A 24,780-nucleotide genomic window follows, 5' to 3' on the forward strand; every position below is an offset into this window, starting at 1 on the left:
TCCTTCTCTGCCTGGCTTACTTCACTCAGCATGACACCCTCAAGGTCCATCCACTTTCCTACGAAGGGCCATATGTCATTCCCTCTCATTGCCATGTAGTACTCCATCGTGAATATATACCACATCTTCTTGATCCATTCGTCAGGTGATGGACATTTAGGCTCCTTCCATGTTTTGGCTATTGTTGACAGTGCTGCTAGGAACATTGGGGTACATGTGCTCCTATGCATCAGCAGTTCTGTCTCTCTTGGGTAAATCCCCAGCAATGCTGAGAATGAACTGAGGGTTGAGGGGGAAGGGGGAGGGGGGCAAAGAGGTGGTGGTGATGGTGGAGGGCACTTAAGGGGAAGAGCACTGGGTGTTGTATGGAAAACAATTTGACAATAAAATATTATGGAGAAAAAAAATAAATAAACCCCTTTCCTTTGTTCTTGGGTAGCCAGGAGTGTCCGAGGAATATCACACATATTCCACCTGCGGGAGGGGGTGGTTGGGTATTGCTGTTAGCCTATACTTTACCCTCAGCTTGCCCCATGCTCCCTCGTTACCATTGAATATTTAATGTTTCAAAGCATTTAAAAGAATAAGCCTAATAATTTCCAGCACTATAAATGTTTTGTAGGCATACTGGTGCCTGATTTATTAATAAAATAGTGCAGTCTAAAACCAAGGGAAAATAAATTTTTCATAGTCTTGGCTGTCCAGTAAATCCACACAAGAAATTTTGTGGAAGACACATTCAAGATGTGGTTTCCAAATTGTATGACTGAGAGATAAGCAAGATCTTCTTTCCAATATTACAGATGATGAGGTGTCTCATACATAATGTGGCTGCCCAGCAGTCATGTAATCAAACTACTCTATTTAAATATTTTCCTTTCCCCATGGATCTCTTGTCCTGACCAACGTTCCAGATGGAAATAGGTAAATGTCACCAGAACAAGAGAGGGATAAAATAAATAAGTTTATACAAACTAGTAAACATTCCACATTGCTCATGTCGGTAATTCTGACAGATTTAGCACAGCATGTTCATAGTGGGTTTAAAATATTTTCTTTAAATGAGAAATCAATTTTGGGGACACATGGGTGAGTGTTATATATGTGTGTATGTATGTATATATGTGTGAGGTCAAAATCTGCTTCCCTAAAGCTTTTATTCATTTTTTTGTCATTAATTTGTATCAATATTTATTTTGAATGGCCCTTAATTTTTAGCTATGGTTTCCAAGTAATATCGGTCCATGTTCATATGGGTGTATCTACTTTTTTTTTTTTTACTTTACACTTACATACTTCCTTTTTTAAAAATATAGTTTATTGTCAAGTTGGTTTCCATATAAGGGCTTATCCCTACAAGTGTCCTCTTCCATGCCCATCACCCATTTCCCCCTCTCTGCCACCCCCTATCGGCCCTCAGTTTGTTCTATTTAAGAGTCTTTTATGGTTTGCCTCCCTCCCTCTCCTTAACTATCTTTTCCCCCTTCCTCTCCCCTATGGTCCTCTGTTAAGTTTCTCCCGTTCCACATATGAGTGAAAACATATGGTATCTGTCTTTCTCTGTGTGACTTTTTTTTAAAAGAAGTCTCCTCTTTGAGGGGGCACCTGGGTGGCTCAGTTGGTTGAGCGGTTGACTCTTGATTTCAGCTCAGGTCATGATTCCAGGGTGGTGGGATGGAGCCCTGCGTCCTGCTCTGCGCGGAGCTGGAGCCAGCTTAGGATTTTCTCTCTCCCTCTTTGCTCCTCTCCCCTTCTCGCACTCTCCCTCTCCCTCTAATATTGGTAGTAATCATAATAATAACAATAAAATAAAAAACAAAAGTCTCCTCTTTGGAACCATGCCGACTAGCACGTCTTTTCAGACGTTTTATCAGGTGAAGCCTTCTCTTTTCCAAACTAAATGAAGACACCGTTACTTCAAACGTATTCTTAGTTTGGCATTCATACTCATTCTCCTTCTTTTGACCTAATCTTATAAGAAACTAGAGATTACCCTGGAACAATGCAGGGGTTAGGGGCTCTGGCCCCCCAAGCAGCTGAAAATCCCTGTATAACTCTTTACTCTCCAAAACTTAAATTACTAATAGACTACTGTTAACTAGAAGCCTTACCGGTAGTCAATTAACATATTTTATATATGTATTTTATACTGTATCTTTACAATAAAGTAAACTCCAGAAAATGTTATTAAGAAAATCATGGAGAGAAAATACTGTAAAGTATCCAGCTGTAAGTGGATCTGCACAGTTGAAAAGTATACTGTTCAAGGGTCAATTGTACTAATATGTATCATGGTCTCAAAGTCCTGGGCCTGTACTAACAACCTTCCTTCCATCTGCAGGCCCTCTGCACGTTTCTGCTCACCTATGCCAGGATTCAAATGGCCACAAGATATAGTAACACCAAAACATGGCCTTTGACTTCAGACAGAGCTAGAATTACTATTCCTGGCCTATATGAGGTACTCAGTAAATAAATGGTAGCTAATATTTACGGGCTGCAATAATTATGGGCTAACATTTCTTGAGCATTTACTGTGTTCCAGCACTGTTCATTTTTCTCTTTTAATGCTTTTAGGGTGATTGACTAAATTGTTATTCCTGTTTTACCGAGAAGGGAAACGTAGGTTTAGAAGGGGTAAATAACTCGCCCAAGATCAGAGGGCCAGGAAATGGCAGCCAGCACCCGAGGGACAGAGCTCCGGGTCATTGCAACGTTCCGTTTCCTCTCCCGGGGCTTGAATGCTCATTCCGCCACTGAGCTCCCGCTGGGGTTGCAGGCGCCGCCCCCCCCCCCCGCCCCCCTTTACCCCTGGGCCTCAGTACCCCGCCAGCGGCCTGGTGAGTTTAATTTCCAGCCCACACCAAGCAAGGTCAAGCAACCCAATGACCTGGTTTTGAAGCCCGAGGCCTTGCTTTTATACTTTCCTAGGCGAACTTCCAACGTCCTACAAATGTTTTAGGTTTTAGAACCTAAAAAATGTGAGGGCGTTGGGGGAAGGGTAAAGCGGGGTGTTGGGCCACCAGTTGTGGGTACGTCTCAGCGGTGAATAGAACGAACTCGCCCCTAGAGCCGTCCCTGTGCCGAGTACCTCACAGCTGCGAACAGGAAGGACAGGTGGGTTAACATCTTTCTCTAACCGTCCACTGAAGGGACGACGCCCGTAGCGCCCGTGCCCCAGAGGCAGGTGGCTCCTGCGCCTGCGCAGTCGGTGGCGCGGGTGGAGGTGCGCCTGCGCAAAGCTCGACTCCTCGCGCTTCTTCAGAGGCCGGAAGTCGGCAGGCAGTAGCTGACTGGGCTGTGTTAACGACGACATCGACGACGACCGCCAGGACGCAGGAACGGATGACGGTTGTTTAATGGTTGGGAGCCTGAGGGTTAAAGTTATGTGTTGTCCAGAAGGCCAGGAAGGGGAAGAGTGTGTTGTCTCTACTTACCAAACCGCCCCGGTCCCTGGGTCAGTAGAGGCGGTTGGAGGAGAATGTAGACCTGCCTGGACCGTCCGGGAGTGGTCAAAATAGGCCCTCCTTGCCTCCGTTTGAGGCAGTGGCCTTTGGAGGCTGTGTGTGTGTGTGTGTGTGTGTGTGTGTGTGTGTGTGTGTGTGTTGATTGAACAAACTTTTTGCACGTCAACGATGCCAACCACATTACTGCCATTAGAGTCCCGTTAGAAGCTGAGGTGGGGACAACTCAGCGTCTCCGACCCTCTTGTCTAGGGGAAGATGTCGCATTTTTGTTGATTGTGTTTGCATGGTGCTCAGAACGTAATAGCCCTTGTAAGCCCCCCTGTAGAGTCAGGGTGTGAGTTGCCTTGGTATTTCGGTGCTGAGAAAAAGTGGCATAACCTCTGTTTTGCTTGCTACAGTGACATCAAGAATATTTTCTAAAGGGCCTGCTATATCCGGCTTCAAGCCCAAGATTTAGAAACCAGGCAGGCGCAGTCCCTGCCCTTATGTTTTCCCATTTTTGTTTCTTTGAGTATTATTTGGAAATTAGTGTTTACCTCAGTATGATTTACATTGTTACTTAGTTGCCTCGAATGTAGGAGCAGAGATTGCCTTATTTAGGTTTGTATTTTGTCTTTGCATGTAATAGGTGTTTGTTGCATTAAATTGGGACTGAAATATATATTTCCTAATATATATAATATACTAGGGAAAATTGCAACAAATTTTGTTGAAAAAAAAACAAAGAAAAAACTTGTTTCACTTGTTGAAATTATATAGAAATTGAGTAGACATTTACCATCACAAATTAGTCTGGATGTTGAGGCCTTATTTTTGGTATTCTGTAACACAGGGATCTCCAGCTGATGGCCAAAGCAAGTGATGTGCACAGTGTTGTAAAGTGAGATGGAGTGTGTTCTCACATGGTTGGTTCGATTGTGTAGGTTTCTCCCTGGTCCTGGATGATACTGGTTTGCCAGTGTTGTAGCCATTTTCCTCTTTATAAATCTGGTTCAGGATCGTCATTGTGGGTCCTTGGTTCTGAAATAAGTTCTGTGGACTGTGTGAAAGAAAACCCATGTATGTTTAGGCAAGAAGGTTACAGCCACCTTAGTCCTAACGAATTTTCAACAGCATTGGAAAAATGGGTTATGTTGTCAGTTCTTATTTGGGAAGCAAAAGATTCTGTAAAGTGTTTACCTTATTTTGAAGCCATGGGGTTAAATAAAAATTTCAGTAATTCCTAGGCTGAGAATTTGATTTTTCTGTTGATAAAATGTGAATTGCAGATTGCTTTGAAGGTGTAGTCAAACAACTTCACTTGTAAATTTGGAGTGCTAAAGAAAAAGGTACAGACTTTGGTATTGAAGGAAATGAAGAGAAACATGAATGAAAATTCAACTCGAAGTACAGCAGGTATTGAACACCTTTTATCTTTAAATTTTCTATATTTTTATATACCATGTAAATCTTGTATAGTTTATAGATGGAACATTTTGGAAGGAACTTTAAAAAAGGCTGAACATATAGTCCAACCTGTTTTAGGTGCAAGGAAATAAGATAACTTGCTCAAGGCAAAATAGTGGCAGAAGTGGGAATAAAATGAAACGTTCCTGAATTTACTCTAGTGTTCTTTCTACAAACTTTATGCATTTTGAGTTGTTCTGCACTTTTAAACTGAAAATAAAGAAATTGGCTTGTTTCTGTTTGTATTTGTGACTTACTTATTTAAAGTATTTCCAGAGGCACTTCTGTCTCCCTAACAACTTCCCCTACCATTTCTTCTTTCTCAATTTATTAGTAAAAGGACAGATGGTGAAAATGAAGAGAACCAGGAAATGGTGATAATGCATAGTGAAGATAGTAATAGCTATTATTTGTGGTGAATGTATTGCATTCTAGCCATTAATTATAATGTATTTATTTAATTTTTACACTGGGCCAGGCACTATTATTATCATTCCTGTTTTCCAGATGAGAAACTAATGCACAGAGAGGTTAAATAAGTAACCTCTGAAGTGGCAGAACCAGCATTTGAACCTAGAAACCTTGGGTCTAGCATCCGTGCTTTTAATCACTGTATTATCCTGTCTCTCTATGTATGTTATATTAGCACAGTGAGTTTGAGGAAATTGCCCAAGTTTATATTTTGAAGTTGTGCTTCAAACCCAGGCAGTCTGACTTCAGAACTCACACAATTTTCCCAGCTTTTCATCAGATAGTTATCACAGAGACTGTATTCTCCCGTAGCACATGTTGATGGACCACCTAGAATATGGTCTAGTGGTAAGATATCTGAATTGATATCTTACAGAACCTTAGGTCCTGCCTAGGTTCTTCAATTGTGGTACCATGCCAGCTTTTTGGATCCCTTTTTTGGTCTGAGATCCCTTCTAATTTTAGTGTTTATAAATTCTGACCCTTGGCCTGCCTTGAGATCCCAGGGCTCCCATCTGGAGAGCTTGGAGGTAGTATTTATGTATTCTAGTGTGGACTGGATATTATCACTTTAAGGCATTCTAAAAGTGACCCACAGAAGATATGCATTACAGACACCTGGAGTGCTTGTTAAAATTGTAGACTTTTGGATTCCGTACTAAATCTGCTGAAATAAAATCTATGAGTGGGGTCTAAGAGCTGGCATGTTAAACACAAGTCCATGTAAATCTGTCAAATGAGAACCTTGGCCCTAAGGAGTGTGCTATTATATATAGTCTAAAGAGTGGTTAGGGTTTTGGAAAGCATGGGTCAAAGTTTGGTTTTCCCTACCTCTATTGTACTTGAAGGGTTCCCTCCAGTTGCATGGTAATAAGCAAGCACAGAAGGCAAATAAGGAAAACAAAAAGTGGATTTGGAAAGGGTTGGGGGCGAGGGAGGAGATGGGAATTAAGTCAGTGTTAATGTAGAACAAGAAAGGAGTTTTTGTAGAGACAAATGAGGCTGTTCAGGATCTTAAAAAGAGTGTGAAAATCCAAAGATGTAGCGATATATCTATAATAAATATAAAATTAACATAAGTAGACAAATTCAAGTGGTATATATAGTTACTCTATAACTAGATCAACTATTTGCCTATTATGTACTAATTTATTGATATATTTAATTTAGGCTGTTTGCCTGTACCATTGTTCAATCAGAAAAAGAGGAATAGACAGCCATTAACTTCTAACCCACTTACAAATGATCCAAGTATCAGTACTGCTTCTGACAGTTATGATTTCCCTCTTCTACCAGCAGGTAAGAAAATAAGGTGAACATTTTCAGAAAATAAGAATTAAGATTATAGAAGATTACCATTTTTATTTTATTATAATGGAAATAGGAAGTTTATTTTTTCTTCTTTCCACCATCCAAATATAGGGATTACTTGGCTCTTTCTGAACATTCCAGTACAGTAGTTTGAGTTTCCTGGTCTACAAGGGTGGCTTAGCATTTAAATGGAGTATCTTAGATCTGGAGCCTTTGTTCTAATGAAACTATAACCCAAATTGTAAAGATTTTTTTTTCTTTTTCAAGATACATGGATATGGTGACTTGGGCATGTGGTGATAAAGAATGGAGAAACTCAGGTTGCCTCAGAAATAGGGATAAGTATGCATGTGAACATAGGAAAGATGGGGGTGGAAGGGTAGAAGCCTAGAATTTCTACTGCTTGGTTTTTTCTCTTCTCATAGCATTTTTGCCTTTCTTCATTTGTTGCTTCGTTTCTCTCCTCCAGTTGGCTTCCTTATAGCTATAACTAGCCCATGAACTAAATTGCCCTTACTGGAAGTTAACAGAGCTTTTTTAGTTCTGGTCTCAGAGTCCACTATTGACTGCCTTTTGTATCTTTTGATTAAATTCTAGAGACAGAGAACCTTTGGTTCAGCATATCTTTTTCAGTGAGGTCACTAAAATTCTGGTTTAGCGTTATGATCAGGCCTCTCATCTCTGCAACAATTAGCTGTGTGGTGGGTGCAGAGAAGTCTTAATGTTTGCTGACTTTTTATTTCTCTTCAGAAGAAGGCATGGGCAGGTAGACATTCTACAATATACTTGGTAAATGCTGGCTATATACATTTATATATTTTTGAGGATACTTTAAAAATCTTTGATAGGCTCTTTTGCAACTGGAATTTTAAAATCTCTTTATATATATTTATATCCACATATAAATATAAAAACATGTATTTGTTAATTTCATCCAATGTGCTACCATAGACCTTAGTCTGCTTCTAAATCTATAATTATAATTTCTTCTTTTCATTTGAGGAATTCAAAATAGGAATTTTGTATTATTCTCATTTTTGTGGATAAAAGTTAAAAATTCACATGGATATGGTCATCCTCTGTCATCTAAAAAATTTCTCTGATGTTTAAAATATTTTTATAAATAGCATGAATATTGGCCTTGAAAAGTAACAGCAGTTGGAGCTACTCCATAGGGAAATGTTCATCCTCCTGAAGTACTGAACTGTCCCAACTCTGACCAGGATTACTATCTATCAGAGATATAATAAAATTCTTATAGTGGGTAAAAGATAGGACTAGATCAGTGTTTTTCAAATTTTGTCTTGATCCATTAGTCCAAATGGGGAAAATGTTAATATTTAAGGAAGGAACTAGACGAGAATAGAGTAGATTAGAAAATACCAGAGTGCATCACACATAGTAAGGATACAAATTGATGGTGCAGTTTTGTTAGGTGCTCTCTCCTTTCTCTCATCCACACACATGCATACCATGCGTGCGTGTATGTATATGGGTGTGTGCATCTGTGTATATATATCAATATTCTGGACTATGATGTAGTTTTATTTAAAGTTATTTATTTATTTTGAGAGAAAGAGAGCACACAAGCAGGGGAGGGGCAGCGAGAGGGGGAGAGAGAATCCCAAGCAGGCTCCAGTGCGGAGCCTGATATGGGGCTCAAACTCATGAACCATGAGGTCATGACCTGAGCTAAAATCAAGAGTCTGGCACTTAACCTACTGAGCCACCCCGGTGCCCCTGGGCTATGATGCATTTTTTGCTGTGGGTTGGGATCAAGAAAGTTTAAGAAACAGTGATTACACTGAATTCATGTTACAAAATACAAAACTAGGATAGATCGTGGAAAAGATACAGATTAAACTATTATTCTTATTTAAAATACAATGAGGAAGAAAGACATCTATGAAAAATTAATAAGGCAGGCTGTGACAAATTCCACAACAAATGCTGTTGAAGAACACATCCATGCCTTCAAGTCCATTCTTCAAGCTTTTCGTTTCCCACCGATTAAATAAGTATGAAATAATAATTTTTTAAAAATGTTACCTATCTTTCTTTTATCTATGTTACTTACATCTTTTGAGATTGGACCTGGGAAGCTGCGAATCCAGAGTTGCCTCCTTTAATGAAAACAGTGAACACAGGGTATGTGGAAAAATATACACAGTGACTGTGTATATCTGTTACTGAGTGTTGTCATTCTTCTGTGTGCATTTTACAGTTCTCAATTTGGAAACTATTAATATTTATAATACATAATTCCTTTAAAGGCAAATGGCACATTCAGTTTCTCAACCCCCGAGAAGTCAAGATTCTGTGTCTAAGTCTATTCAATCCAATACTGAAAGAAGCAAGAGTAGTTGGAGGTGAGTTTACTTAAGATTTCTCTTTCTTCTTCTCCTTCCCTCCTCCCCTCCCTTCCCTCCTCCTTCATCTCTTTGTCCTTGTTTAGACAAAATTACATTCAAGGAATTTTTATACTTAGTAGTAACTAACTGTGCGGGCTGACCCAGGAAGATGAAAGGACTGTGGTTCTTCCAGGGCTTGTGCCCAGGCCAGGAGCACCTCCTAGACAAAAACGTTGGAACAAGTTGCAAATGTGTTGTTTACCAGTAAGGAGTTGGGAAACTGAAAGAAGCTTTTCTAAACTGAGTAATAAAAGTAATTCCATAGTCACAGAAAGACAAAATCATTTTTGTTCTCTCTATTGGAAGCAAAATTGCTGTCATGTGAGGAGGTGATCAATGTAGGAAAAGTTTTATAGAGGTGTATTAGGCAGTTAATAAAAATGCCAATAATGTTTTTTCATGAATATTGTGATGTTTGCAATGTTAATCACCTTCTAAATTTTGTAATTATTTGTGATTTGTTTCTCATTATTTTCATACCTAATTTTGCCCAATTTACTTGTGAAGGAAGGTTTCCCACATTATACAAGCTGCAGGCCCCTTACAGTTTGGACTTGTGCCTGGTCGCTAGGGAACCGGGACCTTTTCATGGATTATTTTCTCTAGTGAGGGATGAGTTGTATTATTTACCCCCTTGTGATACTGGTGGTATTTTCAGAAATATTATTCAGAAATAAGAATTTGTGACCTGGACTAGTTTCTCCCCGTGGAACTCTTAACTAGTATGCTCAGATAGTATAGTTTTGATTTTGGCCTCATTAACATCATGTTCTCCTCAGTTCTGATCTCCTCATAGATTAAATTAATCCAGCTTACTTAGATTAATGTAATAAAATGCTGCAACAGAGTCATAAGTTGGGCTTTTAAGCTATATAGTAAAAGTACAAAATCTCTAATCAAATAGTTACCTGCACTGCCTATATTTATTCTCCTTGTGATTTTAAACACTTATAAGCCACAGTTTAACTTGTTAAAATTTTACTTTGTAGAAAATTTAAAAATAAATGTATAAAGAAACAAGCAAATGTCCTTAAAATCTTACACCAGAGACAACCACTGTCATATGAAGGCTTATATGGTTTTAAAATATACTTAAAGCACTGGAGTCGCATTGGGAGAGCAGGATTACTCAGATTGACAGTAACTTGCAATAGAACTTCAGGCAAGTTTTTTTGTCCCTCAGTTCCCTCACCTAAAAAGAGAGGTATAATACATTGTAGGGTTGTTATGATAATGTATTTGGAATTTCCAACTAGTCAGTAGTTACAAAGTACTTTATAAACCACAATTTCTCACTATTAATTTTTTAAAAGGAACAGTATATAGAAATAAAAACTAATATTAATTTTAAACTATTACAGCTACAGAGATGACAAAAAAAATACTAGCTGGAAAACTTGGGATAGAAATGATTTTAGGCCCCAATGCGAAAAGACAAACTTAGTGGCAAATGATGGAATAAATTCTTGTCCAAGGAGTTGGGGAACTCAACAACAGAAACAGTTGAGAATATCGGAACCTCCTAACTCATCTCACCAAAGAGAAGCTGAAGTACTCAGACAAACACATTCATCAAAAATATCTGGCTCCACAATGAGAGGTCTAGACAAAAACAGAGCATTACAGGCATTTAAGCCCAATTTTCAACAAAAGCAATTTAAGAAGAAAATGTTGGATGATATTTCAGAAGAAAGCACTCTCAAGGTAAACTTTTAAATATGAAATATTTACATTTTTGTATTTACATTTAAAAATGAGATAAATATTTAGAAGTTTACAGAGATAAGAGCATTTAAAATCAATCCTATGGCGTGCATTACTTGTTTAACACAAATATCTGGTTCCATTGGAGTGGAGGAATGTTTGTTTCCAAAATATTTTCTTAGAGGTTGTGAATGGCTGCTCCTCTTCATAGTTGCTTTAGAATATCCTACTGGGTTTCTGAATTTCACTGTTTATTGATTGTTGAGGTGATGAATTTATCCATTACTTATAGAAATTCTCAAAGTTCTTCTGTAAAGGGTCAGATAGTAAATATTTTTTACTTTGTGGGTCATAGGGTGCCTTAGCTATATCACTCAACTCTGCCTTTGTAGCTTGCAAGCAGCCATAGACAGTACATAAATGAATAAGCTTGGCTGTGTCCCAGTAAAAGTTTACAAAAATAACAGGATAGATTTGGACTGGAATTCAGAAAATTTATTGTACCTTCCCAGCTTCATATTCCATAATCTACTAATTCTCCAATACACTAGCCATTTCAGACCCTTTACAACTCTCTGAATATGATATGCACCCTAATATGACACTGCTATGGTTTATGTTTTTCCCTATATCTGTACCTTTGTAATTGTTCTTTGGAATATCTTTTATATATTCTGTGTGCTGGGTGTTCACTACCTTCCTTCTCTTGTCCCCTCACTCAATAGATTTTTTACCCTTCACTCTTCTCTGTGTTTTGGAAGGCTGAATTGTCCTACACAGTACAGCATCCTGAGGCCTCTAGGCTAGCTCCTGTTTAGGGGTTAGCCAGTTGGGTCACTGACAGGAAATCAGAGGGTGGAGAGAAAGGTTGGGGTTTCCCATTTTCTCCCTGTTTAAATGTTGTGTCCTAGTCAGTAGCTGTCCCTAAATGATATGGCCCCTCCATGAGGCCAGCTTTCATAGGTGTGGTAATTTTATTTCCTCTCTTTGTCCTTTCAGCCTAGGAGTGACAGTAGTTTCTTATTGTTGTTAGTCTTTGAAGGCTTAAGTAGCCTGTGTTTGCTCTGTTCATACACCTGTAAGAAGTCTTTACAACAAAGATTTTTTTTTTTTGCTAGAAATCTGACTAATATAGAATATGCCATAGTGGCTTTCAACCTTATGTTTCCTTGTATAAAAGAAAAATATGACATAGTTACCTTAGTAACAGTTGTTCATTATGGTATTAGCTCTCAGTGGGAGGCATTCATATTTTGGATAGGAAGAGGAGGAGGACGAAGTTCATTGTAGTTGGAAATAATGTCCCATTAATTGTTCTTTGATGTGCTTTCATCCTCACAAAGGAAAGTGCCCTCTTCCCGCCCCCCCCCATTAGTAACTTAACACACTGTATTCTTAGTTGATTTTGAAAAGTGTCAAACACCCAGCAATAGCACTGGTAGGAATTTACCCAAAGGATACAGAAGTGCTGATGCATAGGAGCACATGTACCCCAATGTTCATAGTGGCACTTTCTACAATAGCCAAATCTTGGAAAGAGCCTAAATGTCCATCATCTGATGAATGGATCAAGAAGATGTGGTATGTATCTATATATGTATATATACACACACACACACATACCATGGAGTACTACATGGCAATGAGAAAGAATGAAATATGGCCATTTGTAGCTAAGTGGATGGACCTCGAGGGTGTCATGCTAAGTGAAATAAGTCAGGCGGAGAAGGACAGATACCATATGTTTGCACTCATAGGTCTAACAGGAGAACAGGAGAAACCTAACAGAGGACCATAGGGAGGGGAATGGGGAAAGAGAGTTGGGGAGAGAGAGGGACGCAAAACTTGAGAGACGATTGAATACTGAAAATGAACCTGAGGACTGGAGGAGAGGGTGGTGGCTATGGAGGGGCGCACTTGTGGGGAGAAGCACTGGGTGTTATAAGGAAACCAATTTGACAATAAACTATTATAAATTTTAAAAAATGTCAAACACGTTCCCATCTCAGGACCTTTACACTTGGCTGTTCCTTCAATCCTTACTCATCAACCTATTTATAATAATAATCCCCGTCTCTCTTTATCCTTTTACTCTGTTTTTTTAAAATACATAGGATATATCAATTCCTGACATTCTATTATGTATTTATTTATTCCTGACATTCTATTATGTATTTATTTATTTTCTGAATCTTCCATTAGGTGGCAGAATCTATGAGGGTAGATATCTTGTCTGTTTTGATCAGTATTGTTTTCTCATTAACTGTACGTGGTATGTAGTAAGTGCCGACGAGTACTTTTGTAATGAATGAGTGAATATGTCTGGCTCCTCTCTTAGAGTATTACAACATTAGGGAAAGGAATTGTGTTTTACTCACCTGTGTTTATCACAGGATTGGCACATGATGCTTTAAAAACAAATGAATGTCCATATAAATAATCCTTTGCTTTAAAAATGCTCAATGAATAAACAAATGAGTGATGAATGGCTATATAAGTAATTCTCTTCTTGATTAATTGTCTCTACATCCCAGTTTGTCCTGCTATAAAGTGCTAATGATATCTTTAATTTAGGGAAATAACTGTACTAAAATTATCTACAGTGGGTTGTTTGTTTTTTTTTTTTTTTTTACTTATAGTATACATTTTATACCTAGGGACCTAGAATCTTTAATATGGGAAGTGAAAGAGGATGATGAAAAAAATGAAAGGATTTTCTAATGCTATTTTTTAATTTTTTCAGAAGGAATCCCCATTGTTTCAACTAAAGCTTAAGGAAAAAGATAATTCTTTAAGAATTATATCTGCAGTTATTGAAAGCATGAAGTACTGGTGTGAACATGCACAGAAAACTGTACTTCTTTTTGAAATATTGGGTAGGTATGGTACTTCAGAAAACCTCAGTAACACTATTTGGACAATAGTTTAGAATAGGAATACCTAGGGAATCTTAAAGAAAAATAACATTTGCAAAAGGAGATTATGGTTTATTAGGATTTTCTTCAGTTCCTGGATTTTTCATTGGTTTGTGTGACGTAAGATGTATTTAGTTATTTGTTGTAATATTCTTCTGATTCATAATGTCAAAACTGGAAAGATTGTTACAAGGGCACTAACTTAACCCTTGAGGTAGGTGAGGAAATGGGGAGATTCATTAGAGTACATTAGACTATAATAAAGCTAGTTAGCTGCAGCAATGGATCTAAAAAATCTCCTTTATTCTCTATCTGGTGTTCTTTGTACTATATTACACTAAATCCAGTAGTAATTTTGTATATACATTAAATCATATTTTAAATACTCTAAAAGAACATCCTTTGTGATATGCGAAAACACCCTACAATTAATCTGTTTCTTCTTATTAAAAGTTTTTAGAATTTTTTGGAATTTGATTTTACCTAGAATGAAGAGATAAACAAGTAAGAAATAGAGACACAAATGTACTTCTTTTGATAATTCAAATAAAATAAATACTTAATTCCATTTAAGTTATGAAATATCCTAAATGTATAGAAAAATAGAGAATATAATAAATACCCACATACCTCTGTTAAAGATGTGTTTGAAACCCCCATCCTTGTTTCTTCTTCTCTAGAGATAATCCCTGCGGTATTTTCCTTGTCCATGCTTTTATAATTTTACTACGTACATCTGACTTTATAATTTATATTTTTTTCTTTATGTGCTTTAAAATACGCAGTTGGCATTTTCATCTAGAATTATGTTTTTTATTTTAGTCATCTTTCTTTCCTGTGTTGGCTTCATCCTGAAGCTCCACATGTGGCCTCTCCAGCAGCTTCTGACTCCACTCGTTCGGTACTAGGATGACTAGCCTGTGCACCGCACACATTTATGCCACACTGTCAGTCCTTCGATAGTTTCTTCTTACTGCTTTTTCCAGAAACTAGCAAATGACCCCTCGCATACCATTTCTGGCTGGGTAACAAGACCATCACTGAAACCCTGAACTCTGTAGCTGGGGAATGGGATATGCTGAATGGGTTAAGTCAGTCTTCTGGGTCTGTGCATGGCGCAAGTTCTATCCAAATCATATGGCTAATGATAGAGCAGAGGTTGCCTAAAGGAAAATTCTAAAGGAAATATTATTTGTGTTTTATATATGAAACAGATTTGAAAGAGGTTAAACAATTTGCTCAATTTAGTTAAGTTTAAGAACTGGGACGCAAATAATTTCTGATTATAATTCAGTGTTTTTCCTTCATTAAACCTTGATGCTTATTCATTATATGTTTATATTTTGTTATTATAGTATAGAACGGTCTGAGGATTTAACCACTCTATAGAACACACTATAAGATAAACAACATTAAATGGCCAAGTATTGTCAAATGATCTGAACTTTGGCACATAACCTGTTCCTGAGTTGGAGAGGGCCAGAAGTTTTGCTTTCCTTAGTATAAAACAGTTTCAGAAATATTGTTCTCTCTTAAAGTGTTGTCTTTATTATTGTATAAATAAAAGTAGGAGGGTTTGATATAGGAATAGTATTTATATATATATATATAATAGTTTATTGTCAAATTGGTGGGGGGCACTTGTGGGGAGAAGCACTGGGTGTTATATAGGAATAGTCTTTAAATACCACTTGCTGTTAAATTTTATTTACATTTTACAAGCACTGATTTTTCCCCCCTGTTTTAATGTTGCTTAGCTGTTCTCGATTCAGCTGTTACACCTGGTCCATATTATTCAAAGACTTTCCTCATGAGAGATGGGAAAAATACCCTGCCTTGTGTATTTTACGAAATAGTGAGTATTTGTTTAAATATTCTTTGCAAAGCCTGTACCAATAAAACATATAAATGTGGGCTGTAATCCATTGCAATAGATCTGTTAACAATTTAGTAGTACTCTGAACATTTTATTTGGTTTTAGTTCTGATGTTAAAATTTATTTGTTCAGCTAATCTAGAGAACCTACCAGCACCCGCCAGGTGCTGTGCTAGATGCAAAAGATAAAAAATGGAATATAAGTGCTAAATAGCTCTTTCTTTCAAAGAGTTTATTATAATCTCAGAGAGATTTGCATAAATGTTACAGTGTGGCATGATCAATGGTATGATAGAGGAATGTGCAATGTGCATAGATAGGAAGTAGATAGGAGAAATGGGGCAGATCAGAGAAAGGTTTTTGAAGAATGTAGTAACCTGTCTTTTCTTACATATTTAAAGACATAAAGCCAGAGTGTGTTGGGGGAGGGGCGTGCCGTGAGGGGTACATTCTAAGGTGTGAGGGCAGCACATGCAGGATACTGCAAGCAGCTGGTAATGGCCGGAGCCTGGCGGTAACAAGTGACGGGAATGAGGATAGTGGGTTTGAAGCCGAAGGGAGGCAGAGAGCGGGCTGGGATATAGGAACGACTCTGACAGAGAAGACTGGGGGTGACAGAAGGGACTGGAGATTTTTAACTTACATACATTATAGAGGAGTTGGGTACTCAAGTTGTCCTTGATTCTGAATTCAGACTTGGATTTCGGTTTTTACTCCCACCATTTACTAGTTGAGTAAAGTTATTTCAGCTTTCTGAGTTTTTTTAATCTGTAAAAGGGGAGGACTAATTCCTACTTTGAAAGGCTATTTTGGAGAGAAGATGATAAAACATACGAATATACAGCATTCGACACACAGGAGATGACCAAGAAATAATAATTATGTTATTAATTTCTATCTTTAATGTTTATTTTTCTCTAGTCTGATAACTTACAATTTTTTATTGAAGAATACTATATACCTAAAAGTGTACAAGTCATAATTTTATAGCTCTATGAAGTATCTGTGCAGTGTCACAAAGTGAACATTACCAAGGTTAAGAAATAGAGAGTGGCTGTCACCCTTGTGCCTCTCCCAGTCATCACCTCCTGTCTCTACCTAAAAGTAACTGCCGTCCTGACTTTTAATATCACAAATTAATTCTGCCTAGTTTTTACCTTTATATAAATAGTATTATATGATATGTCTTTTATGTCTTTCTCTCAACACATTGTAAGATTCGTCTGTGTTGCATGTAGCTATAGACCTTTGTTTTTATTTCGATGTACAATATTCTGTTGTAAAACACTTTAATTTTATATTCTGTTGTTGGTGGCATCTGAGTTGTTTCCAGATTTGTTGCTGTTAGGATAATGCTCTGTGAATATTCTTCTATATGTTTCTTGTGCATATGCGCACATTTCTGTTGAGCATCTGTCTAGAAGTAAAATCACTGCGTCATTGTGTGTGTACATTCCAATATAGTAGTTATTTACCAAAGAATTTCCGAAGGGCTGTACCAGTTTACACACTCACAGTGTAGGTGCGTTGTAGTTTTTCCGCATTAGTATCAACACTTAGTAAGTACTCTCGGTCTTTTTGTTTCAGCTATTCTAGTGGGTGTTGGGCACTATCTTACTTCTGTATGGTCCCTGGTGACTAATGAGTTGAACACCTTATATATGTTTACTGGCCACTTAGATACCTTCTTTAAAGTCTGTTCAGGTCTCTTGTTCTTTTTTCTATTGAATTATTGTTTTTTCCATAATTATTTAGATGAGGTTTTTTTGGTTTTTTTGGTAACTATTCTGGATACAAGTTCTTTGTCCATTATTTGTATAGCAAATATTTTCTCATACTCCATAGTTTGCTTTTTCTTAATGGCACATTTAGAGGAACAGAAATTCTACATTTTAATATAGTCTTTTTAGTAATTATCAATATTAACCCCTGATAGCTAGTGCTTTTAATGACCATTTGGCGAAAGCAATTCCAGAATACTTTTAATCATGATTAAGAGGATTGGATGCTGGCTGGGTTTTTCTCTGGGTTTTTTTTTTTTTCCTGTTTTACTAGTCCCATTAAGGCATAGGTCCTTTTGGGTCCCGACCCTAAGCTGGGGGTGAGGGTGGAGGTAGTGACCAGAATCTCTTTTCCTTGTGGGCTTCTGACTCCATTTTTTATCTCCCAGTCCTAGGAGGCTCTGTCAAAAGCTCTGCTCTGTTTCTTAGACTCTTAACTGCCTTGACTATACATGACATATAACCTCAGGGAGAAACATCTGTAAGTGTCAGGCCCCATTCTGGCCTCCTGTCCTCTCCCAAATGGGTGTCTTCTGTATTCCCTCTCTGTGTTGGCCTCTCTCCAATGTCTGCAAAAGATATAAAAATATTTCATCCAGCTATTCTGGTTGTTCTTAGCTAGCTAGACTTCTCCTGAACCACCTGGTCTATCATCTACTAAAAGTGGAACTCAGGAGTCTAATAGAAGTGAATAATTCATGTGCCATTACGGTGGGAATTATCAGTCTTTTAAGAAGCAACAGCTCACCAGCTTGTAAGAAGCCCCACCCAGGTGAAGGTCTTTCCTCTGTGATAGGGCACCCCTACATGCCCGGCTGTCACGGTCTTGTCAGCAGTGGGGCTCTATGTCAGCTGAGTGAATTACAGCATTTTGAGGTGATTGACGTTTCGTTGATTATATTGTTAGTTTCAAAAAATTGAAATTCAGATGAAGTAAAAAATAACTTTATTGACTTTATTTTTTTAAAAACAGGATCGTGAACTTCCAAGACTGATTAGAGGCCGAGTTCATAGGTGTGTTGGAAACTATGACCAGAAAAAGAATATTTTCAAATGTGTTTCTGTCAGACCAGCATCCGTTTCTGAACAAAAAACTTTCCAAGTATTTGTTAAAATTGCAGATGCTGAGATGAGGTATTATACTAATAAAATGAATGAAATTTAAATAGTGATGAAGGAAGTTTAAATAGTATAATTTAAAGCATTTTTTTATTGTTTAAGTTATCATCTCCATGGTTTTATAGCTACTGTTTTTCTGTATTTCATATGTTGAATTAAAATATTTCAGTACTTTTAAATGTGGGAAGAGTTTTTTTTATGACAGTGCATTTGCTAAAATTAAACAACCATTTTGGATTAAAATGCTCAATATAATGGGAATAGATACTTACTTAACATTAAGTAATAATACATTTGAGTCAGCCAAAAAGCCAACATCAATGATGGGGAAATACTGGGACATTGCCACTAAAGCCAGGAATACGACAAGGGTGCCCACTATCAGTACTGTTACTAAGCATTATACTGGAGCTGTTAGTCTTGATGTTCATTTAATTACTTTAAAGTATTTAGTAAGCATATGTTTTATGTACATAATTTGCATTTAATTCTCTTCCTTATATTTGTCTTTCTAAAATACATCTGCACTCTGATCTTTCCTCTCTACAACCTCTCACTGCCCTCATTTTTTGGATCTGTATTGTTTACCTCTCTATGAGCAAACAAGTGGAGGAAAGTTATAATCTCCACCTTTAAAAACAATCAAGGTGGGGGTGCCTGGGTGGCTCAGCCAGTTAAGCATCCAGCTTCAGCTCAGGTCATGATCTCACAGTTCGTGGGTTTGAGCCCTGCGTCGGGCTCTGTGCTTACAGCTAGCTCAGAGCCTGGAGCCTGTCTTCAGATTCTGTGTCTCCCTCTCTATCTGACCTTCTCCTGCTCGCTCTCTCTCTCTCTCTCTCTCTCTCTCTCTCTCTCTCTCAAAAATAAATAAAACACGTAAAAAATTAAACCAATCAAGATGGAAAAATCCTTTAGAAGGTACATGAAAGGAGGAGGCAGAAGATGATAGCAAGTTCTCATCTAGCTTTGCAGTTACTGCCTTATATCAGTGATTCAGTTGTGACGCCAGTTGGGAGATCACATCCAGAAAGATTGGTGAACAGTCCTTTAGAATATGGTGTATGCTTTGAACCAGGGGCCTATATGTGGTGCTGTTTCTTCCATAACTTTGATTCTGAGTCTGGAAATCAAAGGGTGGTAGCAGGACTGACTTTTGTTATTATTGGACCAAATAATGTACTCAAAAATTTTTGCTTCCTACCCACACAATTTTGGGCTGCTGATTAGACATCTTACTTTCTGTTGTAGTCTGGGTTGCCCCAAATGCAGACACTGAGATGAAGTCTTATTATTTGCTAGTAGCTTATTTGGGACTGTTACCTCACAGGGGAAGAGACAGAGGGGTAAATAGCAAAGAAGGGAAAATCAGTAACTGGGGTGGCTTATTAAGTTGGCCACTACTGAGGTGAATAAGACTTGATGAAATGCATCATAGGACCATCCACCTTCATGAAAATAGGGGAAGCATGTTTTCATCAGCTCCCATCGCTTCTTTTTAATATTTATTTTTTGGGAGAGTGCAAGTCGGGGAGGGAGAGACAGAGGGGGACAGAGGATCTGCAGTGGGCTCTGCACTGACAGACTGGCAGCAGTGAGCCTGATGCGGGGCTCTAACCCACAAACTGTGAGATCATGACCTGAGCCGAAGTCAGATGCTCAACCAACTGAGCCACCACCCAGGAGCGCCCCCCTACCACTTGTTTTTTAAGGGTTGGCCCATGGATCCTAGACCCACTTACACTTTCAGGTTCTGTATAGATGAATATTAAACTGGCTTCCCATGATATTCTCCATGGAAGCAGGAAAACCCTGTGATGGGATGCAATAAGCAGATGGAGCAGGCCTGAGCAATGCGGTTACATTGTGTCTCCATGAAGCTGGTCGGAGTCTGCAGAACTGGTTCCTGCAGCTGTAACTGGAATAAAAGATGAGGTCTGAAGAGAATCTGAGGTGGTGTGCAAGAAGTGTCTGGTGCAGTTCTCAAGGAGTGTTTCTACTAGTATTGCTTTGATGGTTCTATTCTACTAGAAGCTGAGCCTGCCACTTGGCCATTTTAAGTTATGTTACTGAACCAACAGGCAAACAAAGCAGTTACCATACTGTCTGGAGTAATTCAATCCAAATTAACAATAGAAAAGTGGATTTCTCTATACATTGAGGAAGAACTGTCTGATACCCAGGAGACTCTTTGGAATACCACTTAGTAAAATAGAATGGAAAACTACAGCAACCCAATTAAGGGAATAACACTGAGGATTCGGACTCCCAAGGAATGAAGGTTGAATATAAAGAAACCATCCAGCTGATGATATACATGGATGAAGTGTGGAAGAAGTTCGGAATATTGGCTGTGTCTTTATTATCAGTGCAGGGTAAGAAAGAGCTGGAAACTTGGAGATACTCAGACACATATGGAGAGTGGTAGAGGTGATAGTGGTGGTGGGTGCCATTAATGTTTCCTATGGAGGTGAGAAGCTTGATAAACCTCAAAGGAATGGAAATCTAGGTTTCTATCTGCACAAAGCTGACTTGAACATACTCTGGAAGAGTTCTCTTTTACTCTAGTACTTTCTCTGTATCTACATATGATTGCTTCATAGAGCTCTAATTTTTGTTCACTGCAGGTTTATCTCTCCCTTTGAGTATGTTTGTGAGGAACTAGAGTGTAGTGAGAGATTATGCCACCCTGGAAATCTTTCCAAAATATGTCTTTCATGCTATTTTGTTCAAAGACATCTGATGACATCTTGTTGCCCACAAGATAAATCCTCTTATACTGTGAGATATTTTAAGATATTCACAGTCTGGTCCCTCTTTGTTTCCATGGCTTCTCTAACCATTCTCCTTCACCTTCCAATATGTAGGCTCCAGCCCCATAGGACTACTGTCCATTCCCTAAACTGGCAGTGATTAATCATCTATATTTGAGCTCTCTCCATTCCCACCTTCCCCCAAAGCATAGTCAGGTGTAATTGGTGATGTAGTCAATCACTGCTCAACAACTCTGAGAATATTTGTCCTCAGGGGTCCTGGGTAATTTTGGTGTCTTTAATGAGTTCCTTTAGGATCTAGACTCCTTTGGGATCCAGAGCCCCTTAAGCACAGAGATGTGTAGAACGGGAGATGTGGGAAGGGATATTGCAGACACAAGGGACTACCACGGAGGCTGTAACTTCACAAATCTTAGTAAATAAGGGGAAACAGACCTTAGGTTAGTATCCCGGAGTCACCCTCAGGCACACTGGGTAAGGTGGGCAGAGGGTGAATGAGCTGGTCTCTCAGGGTCTTTCCACTTACAGGTCTTGCTTTCCCAGATTGTATCATGTTTGTAGGATGGTGCTTCAGGTATGATAGCCCTCCTTTTCTTCACCACCCTGCCTCCCAAGACCTCCCCACATTCTAGAAATATTTCATTTAATGTTCAGCCGTTACAATCTTGTGGTCAATGATAGCATTTGTAATTACTGCGTCATGTATTTTTACAAGATTATATAGTTCCAATCTGATAACCGGTCTTGTGGTGGGTTTTGTTGTAATAGTGTGAGCCCTTGTGTGTTTTTTTTTTAAGAATTATCTTGGAGCTTTAAAAATCTTAGCACAGGCCTCCTCTAAGATTGTGATTATATTTATCGGAGGGCCCTCAGGAATATTCATTTTTAAAGAATCATAAATATTTGCTATTCACTGTGTAGTCCATGGACCATAGGATTATAGTTACCAGTTTCTAATTAAAAATGTAAAACTGGCCCCCTGAACCAGAATCAGTGTTGTGGCAGAAATCCTGGGTGATTTGCATGAACATTTAATTTTAGAACTACTGTGCTAGGTGATTCTCATGTGCAGGCTAGTCTGAGAACTACTGACAATGGGTGAAGATGATCATTGCCTACTCAGTAGTAGCCTCTGCAAGTGCCCTCTCTAATTGGTGATTCCTCATCATGCCCTCAACACCAGAGATGGATCCCACTCATTTACTGGGAAGCAAAATTCTGAGAAAACAGCAGTATGATTTCCCCTAGATGTTTCGTCCCCCTGTAATGCTGGTACATAAAATCCTTGTGTAAAAATGGTTAATGTGGTTGGATCAACTAGCACCAGCAGAGTGAAAGTCTTAGCAAGTGGACTCAGTTATGTCTTTAATGAAAGAGCGTCCCACATCTCTTTGTGGTTCTCCTCTGCTTTATCAATTTTAGGACACACTGAGGTGTGTTATTCAGGGCTTTCCAGAGATCAAGAACCAATAGGAAATTATATCTATGTATCTATTTCTATAATCTATAGACACAGTTGTATGTCTCTATTGCCTGTATCAGCTGTATTAGTGATAAGAACAGTGTTATCTGAGGCACCCCACCATTTTCCATGGGTACATTATTACATTCATGAATCTGTAACAAAGTGACAAATGCAGTGCTAAATGGTGGAAACTAGTGAGTTTTTGTTATGAGAGAATTTAGTAGGAGTAGATATTCTAATAGGAGTTTGCTAACTTTATTTTTATTAGTATTGTTATTTGAGAGAGAGCAAATAAGGGAGGGCGCAGTGGGAGAGAGAGAGAGAGAGAGAGAGAGAGAGAGAGAGAGAGAGAGAGAGAGAATCTTAAATAGGCTCCACACTGAGCATGGTTACCAAAGCAGGGAGCTCTATGTCATAACCCTGGGATGATGACGTGAACTAAAATCAAGAGTCCGATGCTGAACCAACTGAACCACTCAGCTGCCCAGGGAACCTACTGTCTTTAAAGTTGAAGGAATATATGTCTCAGCCTGAAGTGCAGCCAATACATATTTATGAAACATTGGCTACATCCAGGCACTGTGTCAGATGCTGGCACTTCAGCAGTCATGAAGGCAGACACAGCCTTTCCTGCAGGAAGGTTACAGTCCATTAGGGAGGACAGCAGTCAGCAATCCCCTGGGCAGTTAGTGCTCTGGGGACCAGCACAGGATGCTATTGAAAACACAGTAGCAGGTTCTCACTTGGTTCTGAGGGGATAGGAGAGGTACAGCTGAGTCAGTGATGTGTCATATGCCTGAAGGATATGTAGGAACAAGCCAGGTGAAGAAGAGCAGAGGGAGGAAGATGCTCATCAAAAGGGGGCCAGCAGGTAGAAAAGGCTGGAGGCCAGAAATTGTGATTTCAAGTCCAGCATTTCTGGAGAGGTGAGTGTGTGTCACTATGGGTCCAGGTGAAGCTGTGGACCTAGCCCAGGGTCAGGTCATGAAGAACCTTTTGTGCCCTTGATATGAATTTTGCCTTTATCTTAAGAGCAACGAGAATATATGCCAACTTCAGGGAGAATGATGACCAGATTTTCATCTTAGAATGTCACAGTGTGAGTGAGGATATTAAAGGGGAGTATTTAAGCATGGACTCAGAGAGATGAGTGAAGAGGCTATTCCAATAGTATAGACAAGCCATGATGTCAGCCCAGGCAGGATAGTGATGGTTGAGATAAGGAAGGGATAAATAAGAGATTTAACATGTCAGAATATATAGGACTTCATAGACTAGTGGTGATAATCACAGAAAGGAGGCAGTAAAAGAAAATTCTCAGGTGTATTACTTGAGCCTGGGTTTCTTTTACTGAGACATGAAAGACATGGGGGGACAGATTGGGAGAGGGAAATGATAAAGTCATGAGTTTTATTTGCAATCTGTTGAGCCGAAAATGCTTGTGATAGTACAGGAAGTGATAGTCACTACACAATTGGGAATGCAGTTCTGAAGGGAATACAGGTCTATCCATGAGATTTACTGGTAATTTGTGCCATGGGAGTAGGCAACTCTTTTAGTGCTGTCTATGTAGCATTATTAGAGAAGTGGATTTAGAAAAAGGTCAAGTAAGCACCAATATATAAGAGTCTGTTATGGAAGACCCCAATCACAGTTACTGAAAATGAAAGGCTGAGAAACAGGATGTTTGCACAGAAGATAAGAGATCAGAGTGTTTCAGATGGGATGGAAGATTCAATATTTTTAAATTGTTCTGGATAAGAAGGATGAAATCAGTTATTGCAGAACAACTTACAGACTAAATATCATAAAATATTTTCATTTTTATTTAGGTTTTCAATGGACACTGTTATTTCCTCCTAAAGGACACAGACCATGACAGGAAGAAATCAAAGTGTTGTCTCACACTTTCTCCTTCTGGGCCTGCCAATTGAGCCAGAGCAACAAAATCTGTTCTGTGGCCTGTTCCTGGCCATGTATCTTATCACCGTACTGGGGAATCTCCTCATAATATTCCTGATCCGCATGGACTCCCACCTGCACA

At 38.6% G+C, this 24,780-nt stretch overlaps 2 protein-coding genes across 5 annotated transcripts in view; one reads left to right on the forward strand and one right to left on the reverse strand.

The window, feature by feature from the left end:
• ASPA (aspartoacylase) overlaps positions 1 to 3,183 on the reverse strand; it is a 24,064-nt gene extending 20,881 nt beyond the window's left edge. For all 3 annotated transcript variants that reach the window (XM_029927795.1, XM_029927794.1, XM_029927792.1), the window contains exon 1: positions 3,092 to 3,183. The gene's annotated coding sequence lies outside the window, so the exon portion shown is untranslated. The remainder of the gene's footprint in view (positions 1 to 3,091) is intronic.
• Positions 3,184 to 3,293: 110 nt separating this feature from the next.
• On the forward strand, positions 3,294 to 18,679 carry SPATA22 (spermatogenesis associated 22). 2 transcript variants are annotated; one of them, XM_029927790.1, is made up of 9 exons: positions 3,294 to 3,351; positions 4,736 to 4,862; positions 6,555 to 6,683; positions 8,783 to 8,843; positions 8,969 to 9,064; positions 10,468 to 10,810; positions 13,554 to 13,686; positions 15,483 to 15,580; positions 18,355 to 18,679. In XM_029927790.1, exons 2-9 carry the CDS (start codon positions 4,820 to 4,822, stop codon positions 18,544 to 18,546), a joined length of 1,095 nt encoding a protein of 364 aa, XP_029783650.1. In that variant the 5' UTR covers positions 3,294 to 3,351; positions 4,736 to 4,819; the 3' UTR covers positions 18,547 to 18,679. The 2 variants fall into 2 exon arrangements, with proteins under 2 accessions (XP_029783650.1, XP_029783651.1); XM_029927791.1 differs by having other exon boundaries at positions 10,582 to 10,810.
• The last annotated feature ends 6,101 nt before the right edge of the window (positions 18,680 to 24,780 follow it).

The sequence above is a fragment of the Suricata suricatta genome, chromosome 17, assembly GCF_006229205.1.
Source record: "Suricata suricatta isolate VVHF042 chromosome 17, meerkat_22Aug2017_6uvM2_HiC, whole genome shotgun sequence".
Classification (NCBI taxonomy): Eukaryota; Metazoa; Chordata; class Mammalia; order Carnivora; family Herpestidae; genus Suricata; species Suricata suricatta.